The sequence below is a fragment of the Spermophilus citellus genome, assembly GCF_964194105.1.
Source record: "Spermophilus citellus genome assembly, chromosome: 2".
Classification (NCBI taxonomy): Eukaryota; Metazoa; Chordata; class Mammalia; order Rodentia; family Sciuridae; genus Spermophilus; species Spermophilus citellus.
The window spans coordinates 150868981-150895852 of record NC_138183.1 but is presented as its reverse complement, the minus strand read 5'-3'; the positions used below and the strand labels follow the sequence as shown (position 1 = coordinate 150895852).

At 44.5% G+C, this 26872-nt stretch overlaps 3 protein-coding genes across 5 annotated transcripts in view; 2 read left to right on the top strand and 1 right to left on the bottom strand.

Annotated features, from left to right (window-relative positions):
- Positions 1–113: 113 nt before the first annotated feature.
- NHERF4 (NHERF family PDZ scaffold protein 4) lies at positions 114–5366 on the top strand. The gene is made up of 11 exons (XM_081282070.1): positions 114–803; positions 1738–1765; positions 1901–1974; positions 2295–2506; positions 2768–2957; positions 3066–3202; positions 3441–3645; positions 3799–3995; positions 4081–4308; positions 4452–4652; positions 4904–5366. The coding sequence occupies exons 1-11, from the start codon at positions 788–790 to the stop codon at positions 4931–4933; spliced, it is 1518 nt and encodes a 505-aa protein (XP_081138196.1). The 5' UTR covers positions 114–787; the 3' UTR covers positions 4934–5366.
- Positions 5367–5748: 382 nt separating this feature from the next.
- Positions 5749–10168, bottom strand: DRC12 (dynein regulatory complex subunit 12 homolog). Of its 2 annotated transcripts, XM_081279784.1 has the most exons (7): positions 10146–10168; positions 9781–9862; positions 9546–9611; positions 8983–9102; positions 8263–8355; positions 6311–6441; positions 5749–6037 (listed from the first exon to the last, which is right to left on the bottom strand). In XM_081279784.1, the coding sequence occupies exons 2-7, from the start codon at positions 9848–9850 to the stop codon at positions 5909–5911; spliced, it is 609 nt and encodes a 202-aa protein (XP_081135910.1). In that variant the 5' UTR covers positions 9851–9862; positions 10146–10168; the 3' UTR covers positions 5749–5908. The 2 variants fall into 2 exon arrangements, with proteins under 2 accessions (XP_081135910.1, XP_081135909.1); XM_081279783.1 differs by lacking the exon at positions 10146–10168 and having other exon boundaries at positions 9781–9865.
- Positions 10169–19664: 9496 nt separating this feature from the next.
- CBL (Cbl proto-oncogene) overlaps positions 19665–26872 on the top strand; it is a 101738-nt gene continuing 94530 nt past the window's right edge. Inside the window, exons 1-2 of one of the 2 annotated variants that reach the window (XM_081281465.1) lie at positions 20048–20183; positions 26513–26642. Coding sequence is in view for 1 of the 2 variants with exons in the window: in XM_081281464.1 (XP_081137590.1) it covers positions 19992–20183 (192 nt within the window). In the remaining variant the exon portion in view is untranslated. Of the gene's footprint in view, positions 20184–26512; positions 26643–26872 lie in introns of both variants that reach the window. The other variant, XM_081281464.1, reaches the window with a different exon arrangement.

The following is a 26872-nucleotide window of genomic DNA, read 5'->3' as shown; positions in this document are numbered from 1 at the left end:
CCCAAGAAAGGGCACTCTTCCTGACCTTCTGGGTAAACTACTGACCACTTTGTACAGGCCACTTTTAACAACCCACTGATGGCAGCAGATGTCTCCTTGTTGGTGGAGGAGCCAGCAGGAAATACTTCACTCACACTGTGTCCCTGCTGTGCAGGGGCCTTGGGAATGAGGGGCTGCAGCTGTAGGAGCTGAACATGACCTACATGGTGCTGGAGACACAACTCTACGTTCCGAGGCCAGCAGTGGCTGGAGGGACCTATGTAGAAGATATCGGGATGGATATTGGCCAGGCTGGGCCATAAAACTGCTATCACCCTTTTCATACCCTTCCCCCAGGTATGGGGTCACAGTGACCAGCAGTCTACCTTTCTCTGTCCAGAGGAGCAACTGGGTCAGCTGTAGGATCTCTGGAGAAAATTGAAGCCCAGAGACTCCAGAGGCTGAGTCATAGAGGCTGAGTCAGAAGAATCCTACATTCTAGGCCAGCCTCAGCTACTTAGGTGAGACCCTGTCTCAAAAAAATTAAAAAGACTGGGGATGTAGCACCATTGGGTTCAATGCCCAGGACCAAAAGAAAGAAGAAAGAAAGAAAGTTAAAGCCCAGGAATGGGTGCAAGAGAAACAAACACTTCCCAGAGGATAAGAGTCTCATCTCCGTTAACCATTACCCCATTGCTTCCATAACAGCGTCTTCAAGGAGGCGGGACTTGGGAGGGGGCAGGTGGGAGGATCAGCTGGTTACGATGGACCTTGTCCCTACTCTTGAACACTGGTTTCTGATCTAACTATGGAGGCAGCTGCAGGTAGGAGGCTGGGAGATATAGCAGGATGGGATTTTGGGGGCAGTGAGAGGCCTGATTTGGAGGCTATGGGACTAGGGCACACTTGATATTGGGGCTTGCAGCCCTGAGGCAAACAGAAGTTAAGAAGAAGAAAGAGGTGAGTTGATATGTTTGTCTTCCTGGTCCACACCCTGTACTGATATGCTCAGATTTATGTGTCACAGACTTGGGGGGAGGGAAAAGGAGAGGGATATACGACATCCCTTTAAGTGTGACTTTAGTAAGAAGGTGAAACTTTGGGAGCAGAGCAGAGCACTAGCTCTGAGTTTGGGTGTTTCCCTAAGTCATTTCAGTTTATGAATGTGGAAGAGGTGATACAGCTGGTTGCCCTGCTGAGTCCTTGCTTCCATGAAAGCTTAAGTATCATCCCTCCCCACCCCACTCCAGGAAGAGGGGATAGAAAGGCAGAATCCATGGGATAGGGAGGTTCTATCCCTTTTATATCTAAGGTCTTCTTTTATCCCCCTACATTCCTGTCCTTTATCTGGCTTATTTCCCTCTTTCCTTCTTGTGATTGTGGGGGAGGGGATGCTGGTGGGAAGGTGAAAAGGTGAAAAACCAGTGGGCCAATGGGGTGGGGGAGGAGTGATCTGGGCAGGAAGGTCCTAGGGTGATTTGATTAGCACCTCCCTATTTGCTGGGAGCTGCTTCACTAACAATTCTTTAGGATGGCCTGGGGCCTTGGGGACATTAACATTTCAATCTCCCTGGTGTAGTTCTGACCCCACAGGCTCAGATTGCACTCCATTTTCTTTATGGGCTCCATTTTCTTTATCAGACTCGATATCATTCCCTAGCTACCTAGCTACACTAACTGCCTATCTTTAAATCTGGCTTCAGAGGCATCTGGGGGCAGGAATGTGCCTCTCCTCTTACCCACTTCTTTGTCCAGTAGATCTTCAGGACACAGCCTCCTTAACTCTGTAAGTGGCTTGAGGGTTGGGTAAGGGGAGGGATGACCTGAAGGTGGGGCAGCTCTTCAGATGCCTTTAGCTCCTGAGCCTGGGACTCAAGTCCAGCTGCCAGCTTCTCCTACCACTTCCCCTGCCTCCTTGCAGAAAGTTCAAATTTAACCCGAAGCTGGGCATTGACAATCCTGTTCTCTCCCTGGCCGAAGACCATGACTGCTCTGGTAACTCCCTCACCCCTTGGCAACCATTGCCTTTCCCTGGAGATACCGCAGCTCCATGCAGCCTCCCATCTCCTTGGTAACCACTCTGCTTCCTTCTAATATCAGTAACTATGTGGAGGTAGGAGGGGGTCAGTGCTTCCTCTGTCTCAGCCACTCTGCCCACTTGGTGTTCAGCCACAGTGCTGCACCTCTCTCTTGGTAGACACCTGCCCAGTGCCCTGGCAGGAGGCGGGGCTGTCAGGTCAATCAGGCAACTGATGTGCACTTGGGCTGTGCTCCCCTTCCCTTGTCTCTTTTCTGCTGTCCATCTCCCCCTCCAGATCCATGGAACCTGAAGAGGCCTCGCTTCTGTTTGCTGAGCAAAGAGGAGGGCAGGAGTTTTGGTTTCCACCTGCAGCAGCAGTTGGGCAGGCCTGGGCATGTGGTGTGCAGGGTGGAGCCGGGCTCCTCTGCCCAGCGCCAGGGTCTCCGGGAAGGAGACCTGATCTTGGCGGTGAACAGTGATGTCGTGGAACATGAGGACTATGTGGTGGTGAGGCTGGGCTGGGACTCCCAGTGGTATGGGAGAGCATTCCACAGCATCTCAGGGGGAAAAGCCAGTGAGCCTCCTCCCTGGGCACTATAGCAACAGGGCCATAAATCTCCCTATACCCTAGGATTTAGGGGTGCCCAGGTAGGAAGGGTGGATGCATCTAGAGAGCTGGTTCCCCTGGTGAATAACACAGGTCCCCAGGAGGCCCTGGGAGTTGGCAAGAGGAGCCATCGCCCTTACCCTGATGTGCTCTCTATTTAGGTGGTGCGCCACATCCGGGCCAGTGGTCCCCGGGTTCTGCTGACAGTCTTGGCGAGGCATGTTCATGAAGTGGCCCAAGTTCAGCAAGGGAACAGTGGCCACCTCTGTCCTGTTCTAGACTCAGGGGTCCGGCCCCGGCTGTGCCACATAGTAAAAGATGAAGGTGGCTTTGGCTTCAGTGTCACCCGTGGTGAGCTTAGAGTCTGGGAGAGGGGGGAGGCGGGGTAATCAGTCCTTGTTCTGGGTAAGTAGCAGTCTGGAGCTTGTGGTGGTTTTTTGTTTTTGTTTTTTCTTCCAGGAGCTCAGGGTCCTTTCTGGTTGATGCTAAGTGCGGGAGGAGCGGCGGAGCGGGCAGGGGTGCCCCAAGGGGCTCGGCTGCTTGAGGTGAATGGGCTCAGTGTGGAGAAGTTTACTCACAACCAACTCAACAGGAAGGTATGGCTGCCCACTTCCCTCTCTCCCCAGTCATTGGCTGGGTCCATCACAGGAAGCAGGCTCCTCCCCATGTACCCAATCTCCCAATCTGATGGTCTGCGTTTGTTACCATCCCTCCTTTCAGGCCCTCCTTTTAGTGCCTCATTCCTGTGCCTTGGGAGGGGGTACCGTGAGGAGGTGCCCACCTCATCCCTCCCTACCCAATGGGTAATGCCGACACCCTGCTTGGTCCCCACAGCTTTTGCAGAGTGGAGAGCAGGTGACCCTGCTGGTGGCAGGGCCAGAAGTGGAGGAACAGTGTCGCCAGCTTGGAATGCCCCTAGCTGCACCCCTGGCAGAGGGCTGGGCACTGCCTGCCAAGCCTCGATGTCTGCACCTAGAGAAAGGGCCCCAGGGCTTCGGGTTCCTTCTGCGGGAGGAGAAGGGCCTCAATGGTCGCCTTGGTGAGTAGGAGCTTGCAGGTGGATGGGGAAGGTGTGCCTTGGAGTGTGCACTTGCTCACTTCTCAGTGCACCTGGGAGGGGCTGAGGGTTATTCCCTGGGTGTGCACCCTGGAGGTGAGGGGAAGAGGAACAGTGAGGATGTCTGTGTCCCAGGACAGTTCCTATGGGAGGTGGACCCAGGACTACCAGCTGAGAAGGCCGGGATGCAGGCTGGGGACCGGTTGGTGGCTGTGGCTGGGGAGAGCGTGGAGGGGCTGGGCCATGAGGAGACAGTGTCCAGGATCCGGGCGCAGGGTTCTTGTGTTTCCCTCATTGTCGTCGACCGTGAGGCTGACCGCTTCTTCAGCATGGTGCGCGCTGAGGGACGGGGCAAGGGAGGGGGCAGGAATAGAACAGGGCTCGGGTGAGACAGGTTTGCTCTGTCGGCTGGTCTAGGTTCGCCTGTCCCCACTCCTCTTCTTGGAGTGCACAGAAGCTGCTGCCTCCCCCCAAGACACTGGCTCAGCTTTTCTGGTTGAGACCGAGGACCTACCAGATGAAAACACAACCATACCTCCTGGTCCTCTCAGCTCCTGCAAGCGCTTCCTGTACCCTGGGCCTGGTGGCGGCTATGGTTTCCGACTCAGCTGTGTGGCCAGTCGGCCTTGTCTTTTTGTTTCCCAGGTGACTGATGCCCCCATGGATCTTGGATCCTTTCTATTATTTACCTCCTGAACAGCCTTCCTCTGTCTCCCTCCCAGAGTCCTAGAACACATAGCAAACATATCCATGATGTTCTGTGTTCCATCTGCCCTTTATACCACCAGGTGACCCCAGGAGGTTCAGCTGCCCGGGCAGGGCTGCAAATGGGAGATATGGTTCTGGAGGTGAACGGGTATCCTGTGGATGGAAATGATGGCTTGCAAAAGCTTCAGCAGCTGGCCGAGGCCAAGCCACCCCTCTGCCTAAAGCTGGCAGCCAGGTCTCAACAGAGCTTGGAAGCCTGGATTCCTCCAGGGATTAGAAAGGTAAGGAAAAGAGACATATGGAGGTGTGAACCACCAGAGAAGGGCAGAGAGGAGCCAGAGAGAAACATAGATTGGGAGGACTACTAGGTGACAGTGTGGGGTGTACAGGTGGGGACTTCAGGTCATGGGAGGTGAGGACAGAAGAATCCATGAAAAAAGTCCCATAACTGGGCATTCCAGGGCAGGTTGGGGGGAGGGTAAAGGAACTCTTCTAGCCTTAGAATGACCTTCTCCCTCTTCTATCTCTATAGGACTGGACTCTGGCCTCAGATCTGCTATAGGACACCCCTGCTTGCCGTAGTTCTGCCAAGTGGTTCTCCTGACTTCTCTCTGCAGCCTGAAGTGGTGGGAGCAGAGATGGTTTCTCTAATCCAGAAGTGGGAACTAGAGGTCTAGGACACCATCGATCACAGGAATGGCCAGGGACTCCCTCCCTTCCCATGGCATACCTCCCAGGAAAGGGTGTGGTCAGAGACCTCAGGGAGGGCCCTGAAGGAGCCTAGACTCCAGAGGATGCCACGTGGGAGTTTTGCAGAGATGTGTCCCAAGGATGAAGTTCTGCCTGAGAAGGGGATGCTGTCGGGCTAGTTGTGGGGATGGATTGAAGCCATCTGGAACTTGTCCTAGTATGACTCCAGTGTAATACGCTACAAGAATGTGGAGAACAGCTATACCCTCCCTCCATGGATGCCTTAGACTGTGGGGGCTGATATCTGGTAACTGTTGGGTTTTATTATAGAAATGTACTTTCTCTATGAATCTGGCTGCCTGTGTTTCTGTAGATGGGGACAAAAGGAGGTGATTTAAAGGGACCACAAAGGCCCTAGACCCTATCCCTGAACAGTCTCCAAAGGTACTAAAGAGGTCATCTTGAGTGGGATTATTACAGACTCCCCAGTTTCATTAAATGGCGAAACCCAGGTTCTGTAGGAGAGGGATTGAGACCTTGTCAAATTTCTCTCCTACCTCTTAGTCTTTTTTTTTTAATATTTATTTTTTAGTTGTATACAATACCTTTATTTTGCTTATTTATTTTTTTTGTAGTGCAGAGGATTCAACCCAGGGCCTCGTACATGCTAGGTGAATGCTCTGCCGCCGAGCTACAACCCCAGCCCACCTCTTAGTCTTCAGGATGTAGAGATGTTCCCAGAGGATGGGGATCACTCCTCTCTGCCAAAGACCACAGCCCACAGCTCTGCTGGGTTCAACATTAAAACACTTTATTACTGGGCCTCAGAGAGTAGAGGCTGGCAGCCTCAAAGATCCAGAGGGTTGAGGCCAAATTGGTGCAGCTGCTCCTTGTGCTTGGCATGGAGTCTCAGCACAGCCCCATCCCAGTGAGGCTTAACAGCTCTCAGTTTGGCCAAGAGCTGGTCCAGGCTGCCCTGCAGATATCAGGCTTTCAGCTCCCAAGAAGAGAGGATGGAGATAAGGGTTGCCCCAGGTTGGTTTGTAAGCTTTCTTTGCTTGCAAGGATTTCTTACTCTGCGCTGGTAGGCACAGCTGTATCCACTCTGTCCAACTTGAGGATAGAGCAGTGTTCCTTGGGGACACTTCTCCTTTCCCTTGGGTTATTAGTCATCACACTAGCTGTGGGCTGTGGGGATGGAGGAGTGCTGGGGTACTAGAGCAGCTGGGCTCTGGAGGGAAGTGCTTACATGTAAGATTTCCTGGTACTTGGCCTCCATGTCCACCACCTGGGCCCTAAGCTGAGTCAGGGTCTGGTCCCGCTCTCTGAGGGCTTGCTCAGCCTCTTCCCTTTCAGCCTTAGCCTCCTTCTGGCACATTTCTGGGGAACAGAAGGGAAGGATGAGAGGACAGAATGGTGGCACTCTATCCCTGAACAGTCTCCAAAGGTACTAAAGAGGTCACCTTGAGTGGGATTATTCCAGACTCCCCCAGGTTCATCAAATTTCCTACAGTCCCAGTAAAAACCTGAAGATCCATCGAGGTATGATAGAGTGCAGAGGGCTTGATACAGGAGATGGGTCCAAAGTCTGGTCATTACTTACTCTTTGTATATTGTCAAATATGTCTCTTTCTGAGTCTCAGTTTTTTAATCTTTCAAACCTCATGTGCGTTGTGACCCTTAAATGTGAAATGGAAGGCAAAGTGCCTGGTATACAAGAGGTGTTCTATAAATGTTGGTTGAATTTGAAATTGAAATAAGGCAAATATTGGGGAAGGAACCTAGGGACTACGTGACAGATAAATAGCTCTTGGATATCTATAGCTAAACTGAAAATGAAAATATTTTAAGATTATAAAAAAAAAAAACCTCAACAACTTTGAGGGCTGAGTTGTGGCTCAGTGGTAGAGTGCTTGCCTAGCACATGTGAGGCACTGGATTCGATTCTCAGTACCAAATAAATAAAGATATTGTGTCCATCTACAACTAAACAAATAAACAAACAAGCAAACAACATTGAGGGTGGGGATGTAGCTAAGGGGTAGAGTGCTTGCCTGGCATGCATGAGCCCTAGATTCCATCCCCAGCAACACACACACACACACACACACACACAGGAAAAAAAGAAACGAAAGAAAACTTTGAGGCTAAAATTGTGAAAGAACTCATGTGCTATGCTGAGATATTTCAACTTTGTCCTGTAAGCAAGAGGAAAGGAAAGCAAAGGCTTCCTGTTTTTTTTTTTTTTTTTTTTTTGCTTATTTGGAAAGCTTATTCATTTATTTAGTAAGTGGTTTTTTAGGGCCTATCAGGTGCTAGGCCTTGAAGATACAGAAGTAAATGACTAATATTTTCCTTAGTTTCTTTTTTTTTTTAATTTTTAATATTTATTTTTTAGTTTTCGGCGGGCACAACATCTTTGTTTGTATGTAGTGCTGAGGATCGAACCCGGGCCGCACGCATGCCAGGCAAGCGTGCTATGGCTTGAGCCACATCTTCAGCCCTTCCTTAGTTTCATTACAAAAGTTAGCTTAATTTAGGGAATATGTTTTGCTCAGTAGAGACGTAGAGACAAGGCAGTGGAGAAGAATAAACATTGAATTTGGAGACACTAAGCAAAGGGGGAAGTCAGGTATGAGACCTTCTCTCTGTTGGTGTTTCTTTATTCCTCTCTCTCTCTTCCTTCCTCTCTTTCCTCCCTTCCTCCTCCCTTCTCCCTCCCTCTCTCTTTCTTTTGATTGAACTCAATGCCTCACACATACTAGACAAGTGTTTTACCACTGAACTACATCCTGAGCCTGAAACCTACCTTTTCTTTACTTACATCTGTTTTTTTATTGTTTGTTTGTTTAGTACTAGTGATTGAGCCCAGAGGCCCTTTCTCACTGAGCTCCATCCCCAGTACTTTTTATTTTTATTTTGAGACGGGGTTTCACTAAGTTGCCGAGGCCTTGTATTTGTGATCTTCCTGCCTCAGCCTCTGGAGAAGCTGGGATTACAGCCATGTGCCATCACTGGGGCTTCTTTACTTACATCTTAGAATTTCTTGTCGTCCTGAATCCTCTGCTCAGAGAACAGTCCAGAGAAAGGCATCTAAATTCAAATTCAACCAACAGACTGCAGCTTTCTAAGGAAGGACCCTCTAAGACCATCTGAACCTAGTCAATGACCTTTGGAGAAAAAGACCTGGATGGAACCTACCTAGCTGCTCCCGAAGACCCCTTACTTCCTCTTCCAGCTGATTGCTGCGGGTTTCCAACTTCTCCTTCAGGGCCTGGTGCTGGCGGCTCATCTCTGAAGCAGGGGTAGTGGGTGGCCAGGAAGCCATGTAGGCATGGAGACATGGAGAAAGGAAAGTTGTAGATGGAGAAGACTTTACTTAGTCCAGAGAGGCCAGAGCATAAGGACCTTCTTAATTTTTCTTGTGATGATGCTGAGAAGGTGGAAACCCCTGAAAATCTGGGGAAGGGATAGAAAACCGGACCCCTGCCTGATGCTGAAGTGCAAGCCTGTAATTCTAGCTACTCAGGAGGCTGAGGCAGGAGGAGGATCACAAGTTAGAGACCAGCATGGGCAACTTAGTGTGACCCTGCCTCAAAAATTGAAAGAACTAGGGATGTGGTTCAGATTTTTAAAAAGAAAGAAAAGGAGAAGAAGAAAAAACAGAAACCAAACTGCCTTTTCCCATACAGTTTGGGATGAGGAACCTAGCCTTTCTTTCCACTTATTCTCATTGGATAAATGAGATAATGGCTATGACTGCATTTTGTACCCCCACAAAGCAACACATGGCATCAGGGATTCTGGAAGGTGCATGCCTGGGATGCCAGGGATCTTCCTTGGATTCTTTGCTTCCTTGGGGCCCTTTGGTTGTCCTCTTAGGGCCCTGTCTTCTACCCACCTGCTCACCCCGTCACATACCTGCATATATAGCCTTCTCTTCACTTCGGGCCTCTTTGAGTTCTGCCTCTAACCCTTGCAACTTCTGCTTCAGCAGCTCTTGGGAAGCCTTGGCTCTACGGGACTCATCCCTCCGCAGAGCTGTGAACAGCAGCAGAGGTGCCTTTAGGATTGGCTGTGACACAACCAGTCCCCATGGGCTGGATAAGCTCTTCCCACCCCTGAAGAGCTGGTGGCAGGGCGTCCAGCCTTTTGCTCTGCTTGTTCCTCTAGAATCTCACAGGCTCTTCATTACTACGAAGGAAAAACTCCTTTTCTATTCTGGCCATGGAAAATAGCTTCCCTGGTATGTTGGCATAGCTCAGTGGTAGAGCCCTTGCCTAGCACGTATGAGGCCCTGGGTTTGATCCCGGCCAGGGAATTTGGGAAGAAGCATCCCTCATCAACCCTCACTGCCTACCCCCCCCATAGTCCTTTTCCATTAGGGGCCAGTTAATTTGGCTTAGCCCTGTGCTTATCCCTTCGATCCCCCAAGGACCCAGAAATGCCACTTATGCTGTCCCCAGAGCCTTCACCCTTCTCACCCAAGTGGTCCAGGAGCAGCTCCTTCTCCAGCACCATCAGCCTGTGCTTGGCCTCAGCCTCCACATCTGCCCTGGCAAGTTGGCAGAACCTTAGCTTATCATAATCTCAGTCCCACCCCCACCTTACCCCACCCCTGGACTTTCCTTCATGAGATCAGAGGACCACCCAAAGAAGGGTGCCTCCCTGATAGGACATGTAGAAGCAGGGGTCCCACCTGTACCCACTGTGACTTACCAACACTCAAGTTCTTTTTCTTCTTCTGTGTCCCAGATTTCCTACCTTTTTCTTTGGTCTTAGGTGGCATGTCCTGGCTGTCCTGAGGGAGGGGGGACTTTATAGTTCTAGACATAGGAATGCTTTCCTAACCCCTAGACTTAACCAGGAGACTTGAGTGATTTAGAATTCTAGTTTTCAAGTCTGTCTCACACTTATTGGAAGCTTTACTTCTTGGTTTCCTGGGAACCTTAGGCAGGGCTGGAGTCTGCAGGAAGGGCTGCTCTATATAGAGAAGTCATTCCTCCCAACCCTCTGTTAGGGAAAATAAATCTCTGTACCAGTTTGCTCCCTTTTCCCTCCATCCTCACCCCACCTTTTCCTACCTATAGGATGTTTTCTTGCCTTTGTGGGGTCTCCTTGTGGAGTGACCCACTCACAGGGAAGGGCAGAGAAAGGCCCAGATAGAGCCTGAGGAGGAGCCTGTGTCCTGGAAACCAATCCAGGCTGGCAAACTTCCTTCAGGGGCAGGACAGAGAACTAGAAGGTTGGGTTTCTGGAGGCTACATGTTGTCCAGGCAACTGGAAAACACGGAATTCAAAGGAAGGTGTAATGGGCTGTCAGCTCACAAAGCTAAAAATACAAAGATCCTTGAGGGTCACTTCTCCCCTTCTCCCAAAATCTTAAATATATTTTGAAGTGAAAGGGCTTTGGAGCTGATTAGCTAAGATGTACTTCCAGGTGGGTGCTGCCTGCAATTTGGAGAGTAAGGAATTATAGATGTACATAGTGTTGTGCTGATACAGAAGAAGACTGACATGGCCATCCTGGCAGTTTTCATCTCAAGATCCCACTGGCAAAAGGACATTAAACTTACAACTGAATATTCCCCTTCAGAAAGGCATTTTACAGTGTCTGAGGGAAATAATGCAGAAGCAGGTAGTTAAGAGAGTTTTCCACTTTAGAGAAGTGAGAACAGAGGAGAGGTGGATCCATGGACTCCAGGATATTGACCCAGAGGGATGCAAATGTCAAGGAAAGGGCACTGGTTAGAGACAGGAGACATGAGTCCTAGTCCCCTCAATGGATGTATAAACTTGGGCAAGCTACTTAAATTTTCTCAGACTCTTTAAATCTTTGATTTTGAAACTCCTGAAAGTCCTGGATTTTTGCTGGGTATTTACAAGACCATTTTCTCTCACAGTACTTAATCTATGTTGGCATTTCCCTTATTCCTATATATAGATGATCTGCAGACAGCTGTTGAGAAACTACCTCTAGAGGTTCCCTGCCACAGAGAGTTGGTTGGCGCTCCCTCTAGTGGACACACTTGGCCTCCTGCATCTCCTCCATTTTTGCTTTATATTTATAGGACAGCGTTCTGGTGACTCCCTTTTGGGGATGCTTCCTAGAATCCTGCCAGAGTCACAAGTGGTTGGAAAGATAAATTTGGGGCAGAGAGTATGAAGGGTGGCTTGCTCTTGGCAGGTAGCCCCCACCCTCCCCCCAGCCCCGGGGGTGTCTGGAGCCATGTCATCTGTCAGTCACTTGGATCTCTGGGCCATATAGTAGGAATTTCAGAGCTTTTCTCCTTGTGGATTAAGGGACCTGCAGACTCTTTTTATAGGTACTTCTCTCTATCCCTGTTCCCCTAAACCTTTTTGGTCAATTGCCTATTGTCAGAAGTAGATCTTCAGAAATGAACATGAGATCTGGAAATGAAGTCTTGTCTCTGAGGAGCAGGCAGATGCAGGCAGAGGCCAACGCATATTTATTTGACCCTTTGGGCTGCAGGGTACTTCTCTGACCTTCTGGACATTTTATACAGCAAAGGGAAGAGCCAGGTGTGTCTTTCCAGTGCTCACAGCTCCTGTAACTCAGGGCCAATTAACCTTGTACACATTTCCCAAATTTGGAGAATACTTTTGTTGAGAGCCACAGCCAAAGGGGCCCCAGCAAACTTCCAGGTGCCAGCTGATGATTGACTCACAGTGACCCCAGCAACTTCTAGCTGATTGGCTCCTCTGCGGTGATGCTCATTGGGCTGTTTCCCCGCCCTTTCAGACTATGGAGCTGCTCACTGGGGGACTTTTTTTTGGCTCTGCCCACTTGACCCAGCCAATTGGCCTCAAGAGCAGGAGGAGGGGGGAAGGTTGAGAGGCTTGTGGGAAGCCGGTGGTGGCAGTTGGGCTCTGAAGGTTTTTCCTGAGGAGCTGTTTTGTTTGGCGTGTGTGGTTCTAAAAATAAAGTTCGTTTCTTTTGAAAAAAAAAAGGCTCTGAAGGTTTTTCTTTATTAGATAGGCTTATTCAAACAGCTACCAGAGTTTTTGGGAATGCAGAACAAGCAATGCCATTAATAAAACAACTGGCTTATGAGCAAGCAGAGAAGTCATTAGACGATGGAAACATGAATATTTAAACACATATATTAAAATATGTAGAGACCTTAATGAACAAGAGCAAGTTGTGGCAGCTGCAGTAAAACAGGCTTTAGATGCCAGAGACATTAATGAACAAGGGCAAATCGTGGCAGCTGCAGAAAAACAGGCTTTAGATGCCAGGCCAAGAACATGCTACAATTGTGAACAAATAGGACATTTTAAAAGGAATTGCCCCATAGGAGGAGGGTTTAATAAAACTAGGTATCAAAGGAGTAGAATACCGGGTATTTGCCCACGATGCCGTAGAGGGACACATTGGGCTAATGAATGCCGTTCTCAAACCACCATAGAGGGTACTCCATTATCAAAAAACGAACAAGGACCAGGTGTTTATCCACGATATCGTGGAGAAAGGCATTGGGCTCCGTTGCCAAAAAATGGACAGGGGGGCCCAATGCTCCGGGGCCCAAAACCACAAATATAAGGAGCACTGGAGGAACCCAGCAACCCCATCAGGGTAGTGCCCAGGACACATTGTCCATTAGATCCCTCATCAGACAAACCAGAGGGAGCGCAGGGTTGGACATCTGCGCCTCCGCCAGAGCAGTACTAACTCCAGAGATGGGAGTTTGAATCATTCCCACAGGGGTAAAAGGACCTCTTTCCAAAGGAACAATAGGCTTATTATTGGGACGCAGCTCTTCTACTCTAAAAGGACTTATGATAAGTCCTGGGGTAATTGATCCCGATTGTGAAGGTGAAATAAAAATTATAGCCAGTTCTCCAAAGGGTATATCAGTAATTTCACCAGGAGATAGAATAGCACAGTTACTAATAATACCCAGCCTACATGATAAATTTTCCAGTTGTACTGTAGAAAGAGGTTCCAAGGGATTAGGCTCCACAGGTGTAGATTGGGCTATGCTTTCTTTAAATTTAGATTCTCGCCCCATGCTAAAACTAAATATTCAAGGACATGAATTTAATGGGCTACTGGATACAGGTGCAGACCTTAGCATCATCTCTCATCAAGAATGGCCAAAACATTGGCCATTACAGCAAGCCACTCAGACGCTTCGAGGCCTAGGAGTGGCGACTAATCCCCATAGAAGTGCAATGGTATTAGATTGGAAGAATCCTGAAGGATGTGAAGGAACTATACAGCCATATGTATTGGATCATCTTCCCGTAAATTTATGGGGACGAGATGTCCTAGATCAATTAGGTTTGACATTAACAAATAACACCAACCAAAATGCACCCACTATTATGACTAGACAAGGTTTTAGGAAAGGAAAAAAGATTAGAAAAACAAGAACAAGGTATAGCAGCACCAATACGAATAGATCAAGGAACGGACAGACATGGGTTGGATTTTCAGAAAGGGCCACTGAGACAATAAAGATTACTTGGAAATCAGAAAGACCAGTATGGGGGCTGGGGATGTGGCTCAAGCGGTAGCGCGCTTGCCTGGCATGCGTGCGGCCCGGGTTCGATCCTCAGCACCACATACAAACAAAGATGTTGTATCTGCCGAAAACTAAAAAAATAGATATTAAAAAAATTCTCTCTCTCTCTCTCTCTCTCTCTCTCTCTCTCCTCTGTCACTCTCTCTTTAAAAAAAAAAAACTAAAAAAAAAAAAAAAGAAAGACAAGTATGGGTTCCTCAGTGGCCCCTGACTAAAGAAAAGATACAAGCAGCCCATGACCTGGTCAAACAACAATTAGCGGAAGGCCATATACAACCTTCTGTATCTCCCCATAATACTCCCATTTTTGTCATCAAAAAGAAATCTGGTAAATGGAGATTATTGCAAGATTTAAGAGCCATTAATAATGAGATGGTTATTATGGGACCTGCTCAATCGGGGATTCCTCAATTGTCTGCTTTGCCAAAAACTTGGTATGTTTTAGTTCTAGATATTAAAGTTTTTTTTTCAATTCCAATTCATCCTGAGGATAGTCCACGTTTTGCATTTACTATCCCTGCACTGAATCATGAAGGTCCTGATCAGAGATATGAATGGAAAGTACTCCCTCAAGGGATGGATAACAGCCCAACTATGTGTCAAATTTATGTTAACAAAGTAATCCAGCCACTTAGAAATCAAAATCCTGAACTACAAATATTTCACTATATGGATGATATATTATTAGCACACAAAGATAAAAATACATTGCTAGAATGTTATATCACACTTACAAACTTATTAAAAAAATATAATCTAGAGATAGCAATAGATAAAGTACAATTAAATTTTCCAATTAATTATTTAGGAGTTCTATTATCCTCAACCATGGTCCATCCACCAAAAATTCAAATATGAGTAGATCAACTCAAATCACTTAACGACTTTCAAAAGTTATTAGGAGACATAAATTGGATAAGGCCTTATCTAGGTATACCAACAGGAGAGTTGGGACCTTTATTTGATATCCTAAAAGGTCCATCAGATCCAAATTCACCCCGAATGTTAATGCCTGAAGCAAGAAAGGCATTAAAAATCATTGGAACATATATGGAAAATATGCATTTGGATAGAATTGATATAAGTTTGCCTTTATTATTTATTGTACTACCAACAAAAAATATTCCTACAGGAGTATTTTGGCAAGAAGGTCCATTATTATTATGGATACATTTATCTTATTCTCCTAATACTATTCTTACTAGGTATCCTGAGGCTGTAGGACAATTAATACTCAAAGGAATAAAAGCAGCAAAGGGAGTGTTTGGAATTTCTCCCAATAAAATTATTACTCCATATACTATGAATCAAATTGACGAGTTAGCTATTGAGTTAAATACTTGGGCAATAATCACGTGCAAATCTAATGTTTCATTTGATAACCACTTACCATCTAATCCTTTATTGTCTTTTTGGTCATTGCATCCTGTAATTTTTCCAAAAATGACAAGAAAAACACCTATCATGAATGCTCCAAATATATTCACTGATGGGTCAAATAATGGTACAGCAGCAATAGTTACACCTGATCAAACTTTTACATTTTTAGTACCCAAACAATCAGCTCAAAAGGTAGAGCTTAATGCAGTATTACAAGCTTTTGTGATGTTTAAAGATTCTGTATTTAATTTATTTTCCGATAGTCAGTATATAGTTAATGCTATAGTATCCCTTGAAGATGCTGGTAGGATTTCCCCTTCCTCTACTGTTTTCTCTTTGCTTTCCACTATACAAGGTCTAATCTGGGACAGAAAAGATCCGTTCTTTATAGGACATATCAGGGCACATACAGGATTGCCTGGAGCCCTTAGTTTGGGCAATGATTTAGCAGATAAAACTACACATGACATACATATTTTCTCTACACTAGAAGAAGCTACAAATTTTCATAAAAAGTTCCATGTCAATGCTAATACTTTACAAAAGCGTTTTAAAATAACTAAGGAACAAGCTAGACAAATAATAAAACAATGTCAAAATTGTGTGACCTTTTTACCACAAGTTAATCTTGAAGTCAATCCTAGAGGATTGATACCTAACCATATTTGGCAGATGGACGTCACACACTTGCCAGAATTTGGAAAATTAAAATATTTGCATGTTACAGTTGATACTTCTTCTGGATTTTTGATGGGCTCCCTTCATGCTGGAGAAAAAACTAAAGATATTATAGCTCATTGCTTACAAAATTTTGCCACTGTGGGTGTTCCAAAACAGTTAAAAACAGATAATGCCCCTGGTTATACTTCTACCTCTTTTAAACAATTTTGCTCAACATTTGGCATTACTCATATAACAGGAATCCCATACAATCCACAGGGACAAGGCATAGTTGAAAGAGCTCATCAAACTATTAAAATGTACTTATTAAAGCCAAAAGAAGGAATTGGGAAGGGGTATATATTCCCCAAAGATAAACTTAAAATAACCCTTTTTACTCTAAACTTTTAAAATTTGGATTCATCAGGACTTAGTGCTGCTGAAAGGCATATGTGTCCAAAAAATGTGCATAAGCCTAAGGTACTTTGGAAGGATATTCCAACAGGACAATGGAAAGGTCCTGACCCAGTAATTGTCTGGAGTCGGGAGTCTGTTTGTGTGTTTCCACAGGGAGAACAGCAGCCGATTTGGATTCCAGAAAGATTAACTAAAGTGATTTCTACAGACCAAAAAGAAGATGATTTGGCTCAAACCCATAACAGCTGATATCCAGAACTCCAGTTTGGCTATTCTTACATGTTCGACAGAACCAGGATGCTTTTTTCTTTTTTCTTTTTTTTTTTTTTTAAGAGAGAGTGAGAGAGGAGAGAGAGAAAGAGAGAGAGAATTTTATTTAATATTTATTTTTTAGTTCTCAGCGGACACAACATCTTTGTATGTGGTGCTGAGGATCGAACCCGGGCCGCACGCATGCCAGGCGAGCGCGCTACCGCTTGAGCCACATCCCCAGCCCAGGATGCTTTTTTCAACATCTATTTTATTATTACCCTTTCCCACATCATGAAGTTCTATTTTGTTTTTTGAGCTCATACAGACCTAGGTTAATTTTGCTGATCAGTTCTATTTTTTGACTATAGAGTTTTTAAACATTGCAATGGAGATTTCACCTGTAAAAAGTTATAAGGCCTTTACTATTATGTTATGTGTTGTATGTATTATATTATGTGTGCACAGTTGTGTTTTGTGTTATATGTTTGAATGTACATATGTCCATATATCATATATGATGAGCGCTCATGAAAAAATGGATCCAAATATATATATATATATTTTTTTTTTCTCGTGATTTAAATGGTTTAATTTAAATTGGGTAAACAGCTGTTGAGGATTGTTTTAATATATGAACAAAAAAGGAGGTTAACGACTTTTGTTTTGAATTTGCAGCATTTCTTCATTTACTCTCCCTCCAGAATCCCCTCCCTCTGTCCTGGAATATAGTGGGTGTTCTCAGTGTTTCTTCCTAGGAGCCTGTCTGGGGACTTCTTCCACAGAATGATTATGTCTTTGTTTATGCTGATGCATAGAACGACGTATTGAAGGTAAAAATTACAGAATATAAGCAACATATATGCCTCAGAAGAGCATTTACTTTACAAATATATTTACTCAAATAACTTTCAGGTGCAGAATGAGGATGTGGTTTGGGATGAAGGTGAAGTGGAAAGAAAAATGCCACATGTCACGTGATGTGATACAAGATGAAACAGCTCTAGCAAAACCCAGAATGTAAATGACATTATGATCAGCAATCCAACCCTATCTCTAGTACATTTTCAAAAACAAGCAAAATACTGTATACCTAGACATGCACATACATAGCTCCATGGGTTAACATTTTACCTGTACTCCTTTAAATCAATGATTTAACTATGAAAAATACCCTGATAAATCTACCCTGTGTTAGGTACTGTGAAAGACCCAAAGTTGACAAGATAGTATAGCATAAATTAACATGTGGTATAAGAAATAAATGACTATGGGGCTGGGGTTGTGGCTCAGAGGTAGAACGTTCACCTAGCATGTGCAAGGTGCTGGGTTTGATCCTCAGCACCACATAAAAATAAATAAAATAAAGGTATTGTGTCCAACTACAACTAAAAAAATTAAAATAAACAAAGTTTTTAAAAGAACGAATAAATGACTAGGGAAATTTTTAAGAGTGAAGGATTATTTCTAGCAGGAGGACAATATTTGAGCTGAGTTTTGAAGAATGAATTGGAGTTTAGAAGCACACTTCAGGCAGAGAAAAAGCTCTGAGTAATGGTGATGAAAAAGAAAGAATTGTGGTATTTTGTGACTTGATGAGTCACCCAGCATAGGATATTTGTATCAGGGAGTAGTACAAAACTGAAGGTAGTTTGTTTGTTTGTTTATTTATTTTTGTCATTCTGGGGATTGAACCAGGGCACTCTCACACTAAGCTATATTCCTAGCCCTTTTTATTTTTTATTTTTGAGACAAGGTCTTGCTAATTTTTTAGGCTGGCCTTGAACTTATCCTCCTGCCTCAGCCTCCCTAGAAGCTGGAATTACAGGCATTGACACTGTGCTCAGTGCCAAACACTGTAGTTTACTTATTTAAAAAAATTTTTTTTTTCAGTACTGGGGACCAAATATAGGGCCTCACCTTGGTAGGCAAGTACTCTATCATTAAGTTACATTTCCAGCTTTGCAAAGGAGTTCGGTTTTTGGGTTAGAATATGGCTGTTAGTTTTATTCCAGAGGCAATGGAGAGTTAGTTTTTGTTGTTGTGGGGGTGTGATGCTGTCTTAACTATACTATAGGAAGCATATGGTGGCAGGATGGAATTAAGGCAGCAAGGAAACCAGTGAGAAAAATTTCAGTATCCCAGGGGAAAGAAAAGGAGGGCCTGCAGTGAAGGTAGTGGCTCTAGGGGTGGAAAGTTTTGACATTTAGGAGTTTGCCTAGATTCTCCTTTTTTTTTTTTTTTTTTTTTTTTTTTTTTAGAACTGATAAAAGGTAGGAACTGATAAAGGACATTCTATTGGTAGGAAATGATAATGTAGGCTTCTAAATCAGTCTTAGAGAAAAGCAATTGACTTGCAAACTCAGGATGACTGGCTGAATGATCATTTAGTTCAAAGATATTTTGCTCTCTTGAAGAAGTACTTGATGAACTTAATTTCCAAATCAGCCAAGGGCTTTGTGGAAGAGCTAGGAGGAAGATACAAAGAAGACCTAAATACTTATTTACACACCTGGGCCTGCAAACTCACAAAGCTGAAGCTCAGAATTAACAAATTAGGGCAGGGCACTTCCTTCTTTGGAAAGGAAGTTCCTATTTTTGTTCTTCCAACGGAATTTTTAGATTAGAGAAGTGGGAGTGATTGGGAACTACATTTCTATTCCCTAGACCGAGTGAGAGCCGCTCTGGCCACCACTAGCAGAGGTCTCAGGATCTGTGGGCGGTGTCTCGTGCTAACGGTGCAGAGGGGTGCAATGAGTTGAGCAGAAGATTCTTAAGTACATATTCAATTCCCAGAAAAGGGCAACTCCCCAGAAGCAGAAAAGGGAAGTGCGTTGTTTTAAGAGGTCAAAAGCATGGAAGAAGTCCTCAGGGCCTGAGGGTTCCCAGCTTTTGAGACTTTCTGGGGCCTAATCAGGCTGGAACAATCTTCAACGTTCTTTTTTCTGTACTCAGTCGCGTCTAATGAAGAATCTAAAATGCCAGAGAATGGAGACAATGTTTCTTTTTTCTTCCATTTCCCACAATATGAAGCAAATAACTATAAGTTCAATTTCCACATTTGTCAGGCGTGAGGAAAGGAGTTGTAAAGATTCTTTCCGCTATGAATTGCTACCTGTCAATGACCCTCTCCTAAAGCACCAACCTCCAGCCAGCCCACAAAGAACATGGAGGTCTCGGCTTCCGCCTAGTGCGCAGGCTTCACATTGGATCCCACCCGCTTCCTTTTCGCGCGTCTCCAGCAGAGGGCGCAAGCGCTGAGGTTTTGCTGGCCCCGCCCCCTTCCCGCCCTCGGGGATAGGGGCGAGGGAGGCGGGCGCGGAAACTTGGCGGCTGCTTTCGCGGAGCTGTGGGCACGTGGGCGCTGGCGAGGGGGTGGGGGGTCTCTCCCGGGTTCGGAAGCTGCCGCCTGCTTTCCCCAGCTCTCGGATCAGCCGTCAGTCTCTGGCGCGCGCCCCCGCGCTCCGCCCTCCGGGCTCGTGCTCGCTAAAGGGGCGCGCCCTGCACCCCCCACTGCCGGCACCGCCCACTCCCCTCCCCGGGGCCGCTCCTCCCACCGCTCCGAGAGCCGGCGGCTGCTGTGGCCGCGAGAGGCCCCTCCTTCACGCCCTCCTTTCCCTCGCTGGCTGCCGAGCGGAGCCGGCCGTCCGGCTGGGCCCCCGACTCTCCCCGGCCATGGCCGGTAACGTGAAAAAGAGCTCTGGCGCCGGGGGCGGTGGCGGCTCCGGAGGCTCGGGCTCGGGCGGCCTGATCGGGCTCATGAAGGACGCCTTCCAGCCGCACCACCACCACCACCACCTCAGCCCCCACCCGCCGGGGACTGTGGACAAGAAGATGGTGGAGAAGTGCTGGAAGCTCATGGACAAGGTGAAGGGCCTGCCGAGGACCCGCGGGAGCAGGGTGGGCGTGGGCGGAGGGCCTCGGCCAGCGCTGGGATCGGCGGAGGAAGCTGGGGGAGGGTCTGGAGGCCAGGAGCTGGGGTGACCCGCCGGCCGAGGGGGGCTGGGGGCGGGGAGCCGGGGCAGGGGAGGAGGCCGGACGGTGGGTCGGTTGGGGGGAAGGGCTGCCATTGGGAGTTGGGGACGTTGAGGTGTTCGGGGAGCGAGACAAAGATGGGGTGGGGGCTGGGGTGAGGGTTGATTGGGAAGCCACCGGGGCGGAAGTGCAGTGGGGTTTGGGGCTCGCTGCGGGGTGTGGGGATGTGGGTCACGGAATTGGCCCTGGGAGACCGTCGTGAGGGGGTTAAGGAAGCGTTTGATTTACCGGCTGGTTCTCCTGGCTGGATGAGGAGTCGACATCTGACTAGGGAATTGGGTTTATGGGCTCTCACTGAGGGACCTGGGGGCAGGACAACTCCACAGGCTAACTGTATTCTGGGTGAGCGTAAGGTTTTTTTCTCTTTAGGATGTAATACCAGGATAAAAGAAAGAGGGAGGTTTAAATGGGGGCAAGGAAGGAACTTTCCTCCACATCTAGCACTAGCTCAAGTTTTTTGAACCTTCGAAGCATTGGGATGTGATCCATTGCCGGTTTTGAGATAATGCACTGATTAAACCACAAGTTCTGGTTAGAACCATTATCTTCTGGAAGGTGGAATGACCGAATATGCCAAGCAGCAGATTTTGACTTTTTCATAACTTCCTCCCTCACCGCTTTTAGCTTGGCTCTACATTTTCTTGTAAGGGCCTACCTCCTTATTATTGCAGGACCTGACTTGAGTTTGTTCCATGAGTCTTTTTGATTACTTTTTTTTAAGCAAGGCAAAAAAAAAAAAATTAAAGACGTTATATTTAGTCATTTAAGTATGTCATGAGGGAGAATTTTACTTCCTTATAGTTGTGTCTATATAATTAAACATTAAGTAACAGTCCCTTATACTTAAAAAGTGTATAAGCAGTCTAATGTTCTGTTAGAATTAAATATATCTTGATATTTATCATTCATTAATAACATTTTGGCAAAACTTATACTTCAGATTTAAAGTGGATAGGAGGATCTAGCATGCAAGAGAATGCTGTTATTTCCTCCAGGGTAAAATTGGTTTTCTTTGGTTCCTCTCCGGACCTGGGTTCCTCTTCTGAAAGTTTTTCATAGGTTGTTTGGACTAAAAACAGCTAATAAAATGATTATGAAGTACTTGGCAAATGTAAATGTGCTATATAATGCTTAACAAGTCCTGTGTGAGAATTAACACTCCTATAGTGTATACCAGTGATTTCAGAGCCACTTTTTTTTTTAAGTTGTTGATAGACCTTTATTTTATTTATTTATATGTGGTGCTGAGAATCTAACTCAGTGCCTCACACATGCCAGGCAGAGGGGTGATTTTTCTCATGGTTAAATAATTGGCATTGCAAGAGGCTCTGGGTTCCATCTGCAGCACCGTAAATGGACAAATTCCTATTGTAATTAATGACACAAATATTTGTTGATTATATCGGTGGTGTAGTGCTAATTTTATTATTAGAAATTATAATAAAAAAGGAAACTTTAAATATGTTGACATCTTTTAAAAAATATTGTATTTAAAATTTGAAGTTTGTAAACTTGCGTTTTGGGGATTTACTATTATTAAGGACTAAAAGATTCCTCTGACAGAAAAATTATTTGCTTTTCTAATCAGTTTCTCATATAGGCCCAGTTGGTGAAGTGTATCAAAATTATGCCAATTTGTGACTTCTCCTTAGAAATAATGAACTTTTAATCAAACTTTTGTGTTTTGGTAAAGGATAAATGATGGTCCAAATAAAGTCTTCCCTATGTCTTATTGCTTCATCTCTTTGAAGTGTATTTAATTGAGTTCTCCTGCAGGTTGTTTAATTGTTTGGATGGAATAAAGAGGACTCAAAAGTTTTTGAGTTAAAATGCTTTTAGGTATAGGTAGTTTAAAGGACAGTATGCTTTTAGCTTTTCCATTTTAGTCTAGGAAAGGGATATTTATTATACTCTGCTTGTCTTGGAAGATGGCTTTGATACTGTGTCCTGTATCACATATTACTAGTTGTGCTGAAATGAAAATTCAGTGTTTTCTGATGTGTTAGTCCTGTAGGTTAATATTGCTCTCTAGAGTATTTCTGAATACTTCTCTAGCATTGCTAGATTGTACCATGTCTTTACCCTTGATGTTTTAAGCATAGTGGGTTCTCTTTTTCTACTTTATTTTTATTGTTGAAAGTCTTTAGTAGGGTCGTTACACCTCCTTGACTTCATGTGGTATTATACAAGTAGTAAGAACTTACTGTCACAGCCACAGATGTACCCCATATTCATTGAATTTAGTCTTAAGTCATGATTTCATACCTGTTTTGTACTTGGTTGATTTAGCACTGGAAATTGTTAGTTTCCTCCCCTTCCCTCTGTTGGATATATGCAGTTGAAGTTGGTGTAAATCCTGGCTTCTTGTCAGTATAAACTCAGTTTACTAATTTACTAACCCATTATAGATTAGTTGAGCAAAATGATTATGATAGAATGTTTGTTATTAAACAAAAGACATAGCCTCTAATAAGTTTTTGTTTTAGTTTTTTTTTCCGTCCCCAGGATGTTGTAATAAATATTTGTGTAAATATTTCTATGTGAAGAAAAATAGTAAATAAAGAGACACATTGGGCAGGGAGCAGAGAATGGAAAGAAAAATTGTACACATTGCCTTCAATGTAAATTTAAAAGTTTCAAGGTTTAGTGAGAGATGTAAAATGCCATTGTGAAGTAGAGATTGACAAACTTTTTCTGTAAAGGGAGGGATTGTAAATATTTTAGGTTTTGCTGGGCACATAACTTAATACCATACTCTTTGTTGTTATTACAACTTTTTAAACATGTAAGAGCCATTATTATCATGCTGATGTACTGGAGGATAAAAGGCTTCTTCGGGTCATCTTCCCACCCTTGAAACTGAGCTGGTAGTATTTTGGATCTGTACTGTTTTATTTATTTATTTATTTATTTATTTTTATGATGCTGGGGATTAAACTCAGGGTCTTACCATACTAGGCAGACATTCTACCAGTGAGATACACCCTCAGTCCTGTTTTATTTGAAATTAGCTGGCATCATTAAAATATTAAGGTATTGATTATTTTTTAATTGGATGTAACTTATTTAAAAAATCCTTTCTTTCCTTCTCTCTCTCTCTCTCTCTCTCTCTCTCTCTCTTTCTTTCTTGTTTTTTAATATGGAGGATTGAACCCCAGCCCTTTTTAAATTTTGAGACAGGGTCTTGTTATATTGCTTAGGGACTTGCTAAATTGCTGAGGCTGACCTCAAACTTGTAATTCTCCTTCTTCAGCCTCCAGAATCACTGGAATTAAAGTTGTGCACCACCACACCTATCTAAAATTCTTCCCTTTAAAGCATGTGTTTATTTTATTTTTGGTACTGGGATTTGAACCCAGGGGCACCTTTATCACTGAGCTACATCTCTGTTCCTTTCTATTTTTTATTTGGAGACAGGGTCTTGCTGAGTTACTTAAGGCCTCACTAAATTGCTGAGGCTGGCCTTGAACTTGAGATCCTCCTGCTCAGTGTTCTGAGTCCCTGGGATTACATACCTGTGCTACTGTGCCTGGCAAAGCATATGTTTAAGAAAGTATTTTTAGCTGGCTATAATGGCATGTAGGCCCAGAACTCTGGGAGGCTGAGACAGGAGAATGACTGGAGTCCAGGAGTTCAAGGCCTGTGTGGGAGACCCCTTTTATTGTCTGTTAGTTTTTATTTTGGTACTAGGGATTGAACCCAGGGATGCTTTACCACCGAATTCCCCAGCCCTTTTTAATTTTTATTTTGAGACAGGGTCTTTTTTTTTTTAAATTCTTTTTAGTTATACATGGACACAATATTTTTATTTTGTTTATTTATTTTTATGTGGTGCTAAGGATCGAACCCAGTGCCTCACATATGCGAGGCAAGTGCTCTGTCACTGAGCCCCAGCCCCAGCCGGAGAACAGGTCTTGTTATTGTTAACTTGTTTTGGCCCTTGCTAAATTGCACAGACTGGCTTTGAACATATAATCCTCCTGCCTCAGCCTCCCGAGTCACTATGATTACAGATATAAACCACTATGGATTCTTGTTTGAGATTAAAAATGTATCCTCAACAGATTATTTTTATTGGGCATAGTGGCACATACTTGTAATCCCAGTGGTCTTGGAGGCCTAGACAGGAAGAGGAAGGCTACAGCAGGATTGAAAAAAATTTGGGGGGGGGTACCAGGGATTGAGCTCAGGGGCACTCAACCACTGAGCCACATCCCCAGCCCTTTTTTGAAATTTTATTTAGACATATGGTCTCACTGAGTTGCTTAGCACCTCTCTGTTGCTGAGGCTGGCTTTGAACTTGCTTCCCGCCTCAGCTTCCTTGAGCTGCTGGGATTACAGGCGTGCACCACCGCACCCAACAAGGTTAAAAATTTAAGGCAAGCTTGGTGACACACTTCTATAATCCCAGCAACTAAGGAGAATTGCAAGTTTGAGGCCAGCCTCAGCAAGTTTTTGAGACCCTGTTTCAAAATAAAAAATGAAAAGGGCTGGGGATGTGGTTCATTGATTAAGCACCACTGGTTCAATCCCTCGTACCCCAAACCAAACTAAAAAAAAAAAAGAAGAAGAATAGGGAAAATGAGTGGAGTTGAGGAAGGAGATTTACGGGGGTGGGAGGAAATGGGGAATGAAATTGACATATTGTACGTATGAGACCATATCACAGAGAATTCCACCTTTATGTGTATCTGTAAAGCACCAATTAAAAAAAAACTGTAATGAAAGGAAGATCAGTGAAGTAGAGGAAGGGGAAATAGGTGGAGGGAGGAAGGGACTGGAGTCAGAAATGGAGCAAATTCTATTTTATTTATGTATGACTGTGTCAAAGTGAATCCCATTATTATGTATAACTACAATATATTAATAAAAAAATTAAAAGGCAGCCTGGGCAATTTAGTGAGGCCTTGTCTCAAGATAAAAAGGGCTTGGAGTGTATCTCAGTGGTAGAGCACCCCTGGGTTCAATTCCCAGTACTGCAGGGAATAAAACAACCATCTCCTTCTTCATCTGCTGCTAACCCTACCTGTGCCCTGTCCCCGAAAGAATCTTAGGTAAATTCCTGTATTTTGGTAGTAAGAGGTACTTAGTTAAATTTTGTTTTGTTTTGGTGCTAGGGATTGAACCCAGGGGTGCTTTATCCAGCCATTTTTTATTTTGAGGCAGGGTCTTGATAAGTTGCTTAGGGCCTTGCTGAATTGCTGAAGCTGACCTGAAACTTGAGATCCTCCTGCCTCATCCTCCCAAGCTGCTGGGATTTTAGGCATGTGCCATCATGCCTGGCACTTAGTTGAATTTATAAATAAATATTTCATCTTTCTTCTTGCTCACTTCCTCCTTTCCTCTTTTTACATTTTTTTCTTCCTATGTTTGCATGCTCACTGAGTCCCAAGCCGGGTATTAGGTGTAAGTTCTTACATTCCAGGAATTGCATTATAAGTGATACATGTGATAAGTGACTACCAGAGAAGCATGTCCAAAGTGAGATGACATCTCTTAAAGAGTTTACGCATGGAAACATATTTCTTCTGTGTTTATCTTAACCGCTGAAGCTTGTAAACTCCTGAGGGCAGCAGTATAACTGACTTATCTCCTGCAGTATCCAGTTAAGGGGGTTATTCAATAGAAGGTACTTTTTAAGTATTTGTTAAATTAATTGTGTGCCCCCGTGGAATTAACTGAAAGGAAAAGATATGGGGTTGAGAATTTATTTTAATCACATCAAGTTAATTTATTGCAGTGGCCCTTTATGGGTGTCATCCTTGTTTTATAGATGAAGATATTTAGGTTCAGAGAGAGTTAATAGTGGAGCCTAAATTCAGGATTACCCACTTCCAAGGCTAGTAAATTCTTCCATAGATTTCCTTTTCACATATTCAACAAAGCCTCAATCACAAAAGCCACCATAGTTATGTGCTACATAACAACTATTCAGTCAACCACAGACCACACATACCTTGCTGGTCCCAGAAGATACTAATGAAGCCAAAAATTTCCTGTCTCCTTGTGACATAATAGGGCAGTGCATTACTCCCATGTTTGTGGGGATTCTGGTGTAAACATACCTACTGTATGTCATTTGTACGAAAAGTATAGCACATGATACCATATGTTAATGAGTATGTTACTAGTTTATGTATTTACTGTGCTTTTTATTTTAGATTGTACTCCTTTAATCTACTTAAAAGATAACTAACTATAAAACAGTATGTCCTGTTATTTATTGTGTCTCTTCATTGTATCAAGAGACCACAATGAGTGATTGACCTTCACCATGCCACCTAGGTCTATGTAAGTATAATCTGATATTTATACAGTGGTGATCTCCTCAAGATGCATTTCTCAGAGGGTAGTCCCATTAAGAGATTGTATTTAGAAGGTATCCTCTGCAGATACAGAACAGCAGTCCTTACCCCCCTCACCCCCTCCATCCCCATTCATTAAAGCAAAGTGGATATTCTCTTTAATGATATGTCAAGATAATGTTTAAACTAGTACCATTTGATGAAATAACTGCTACC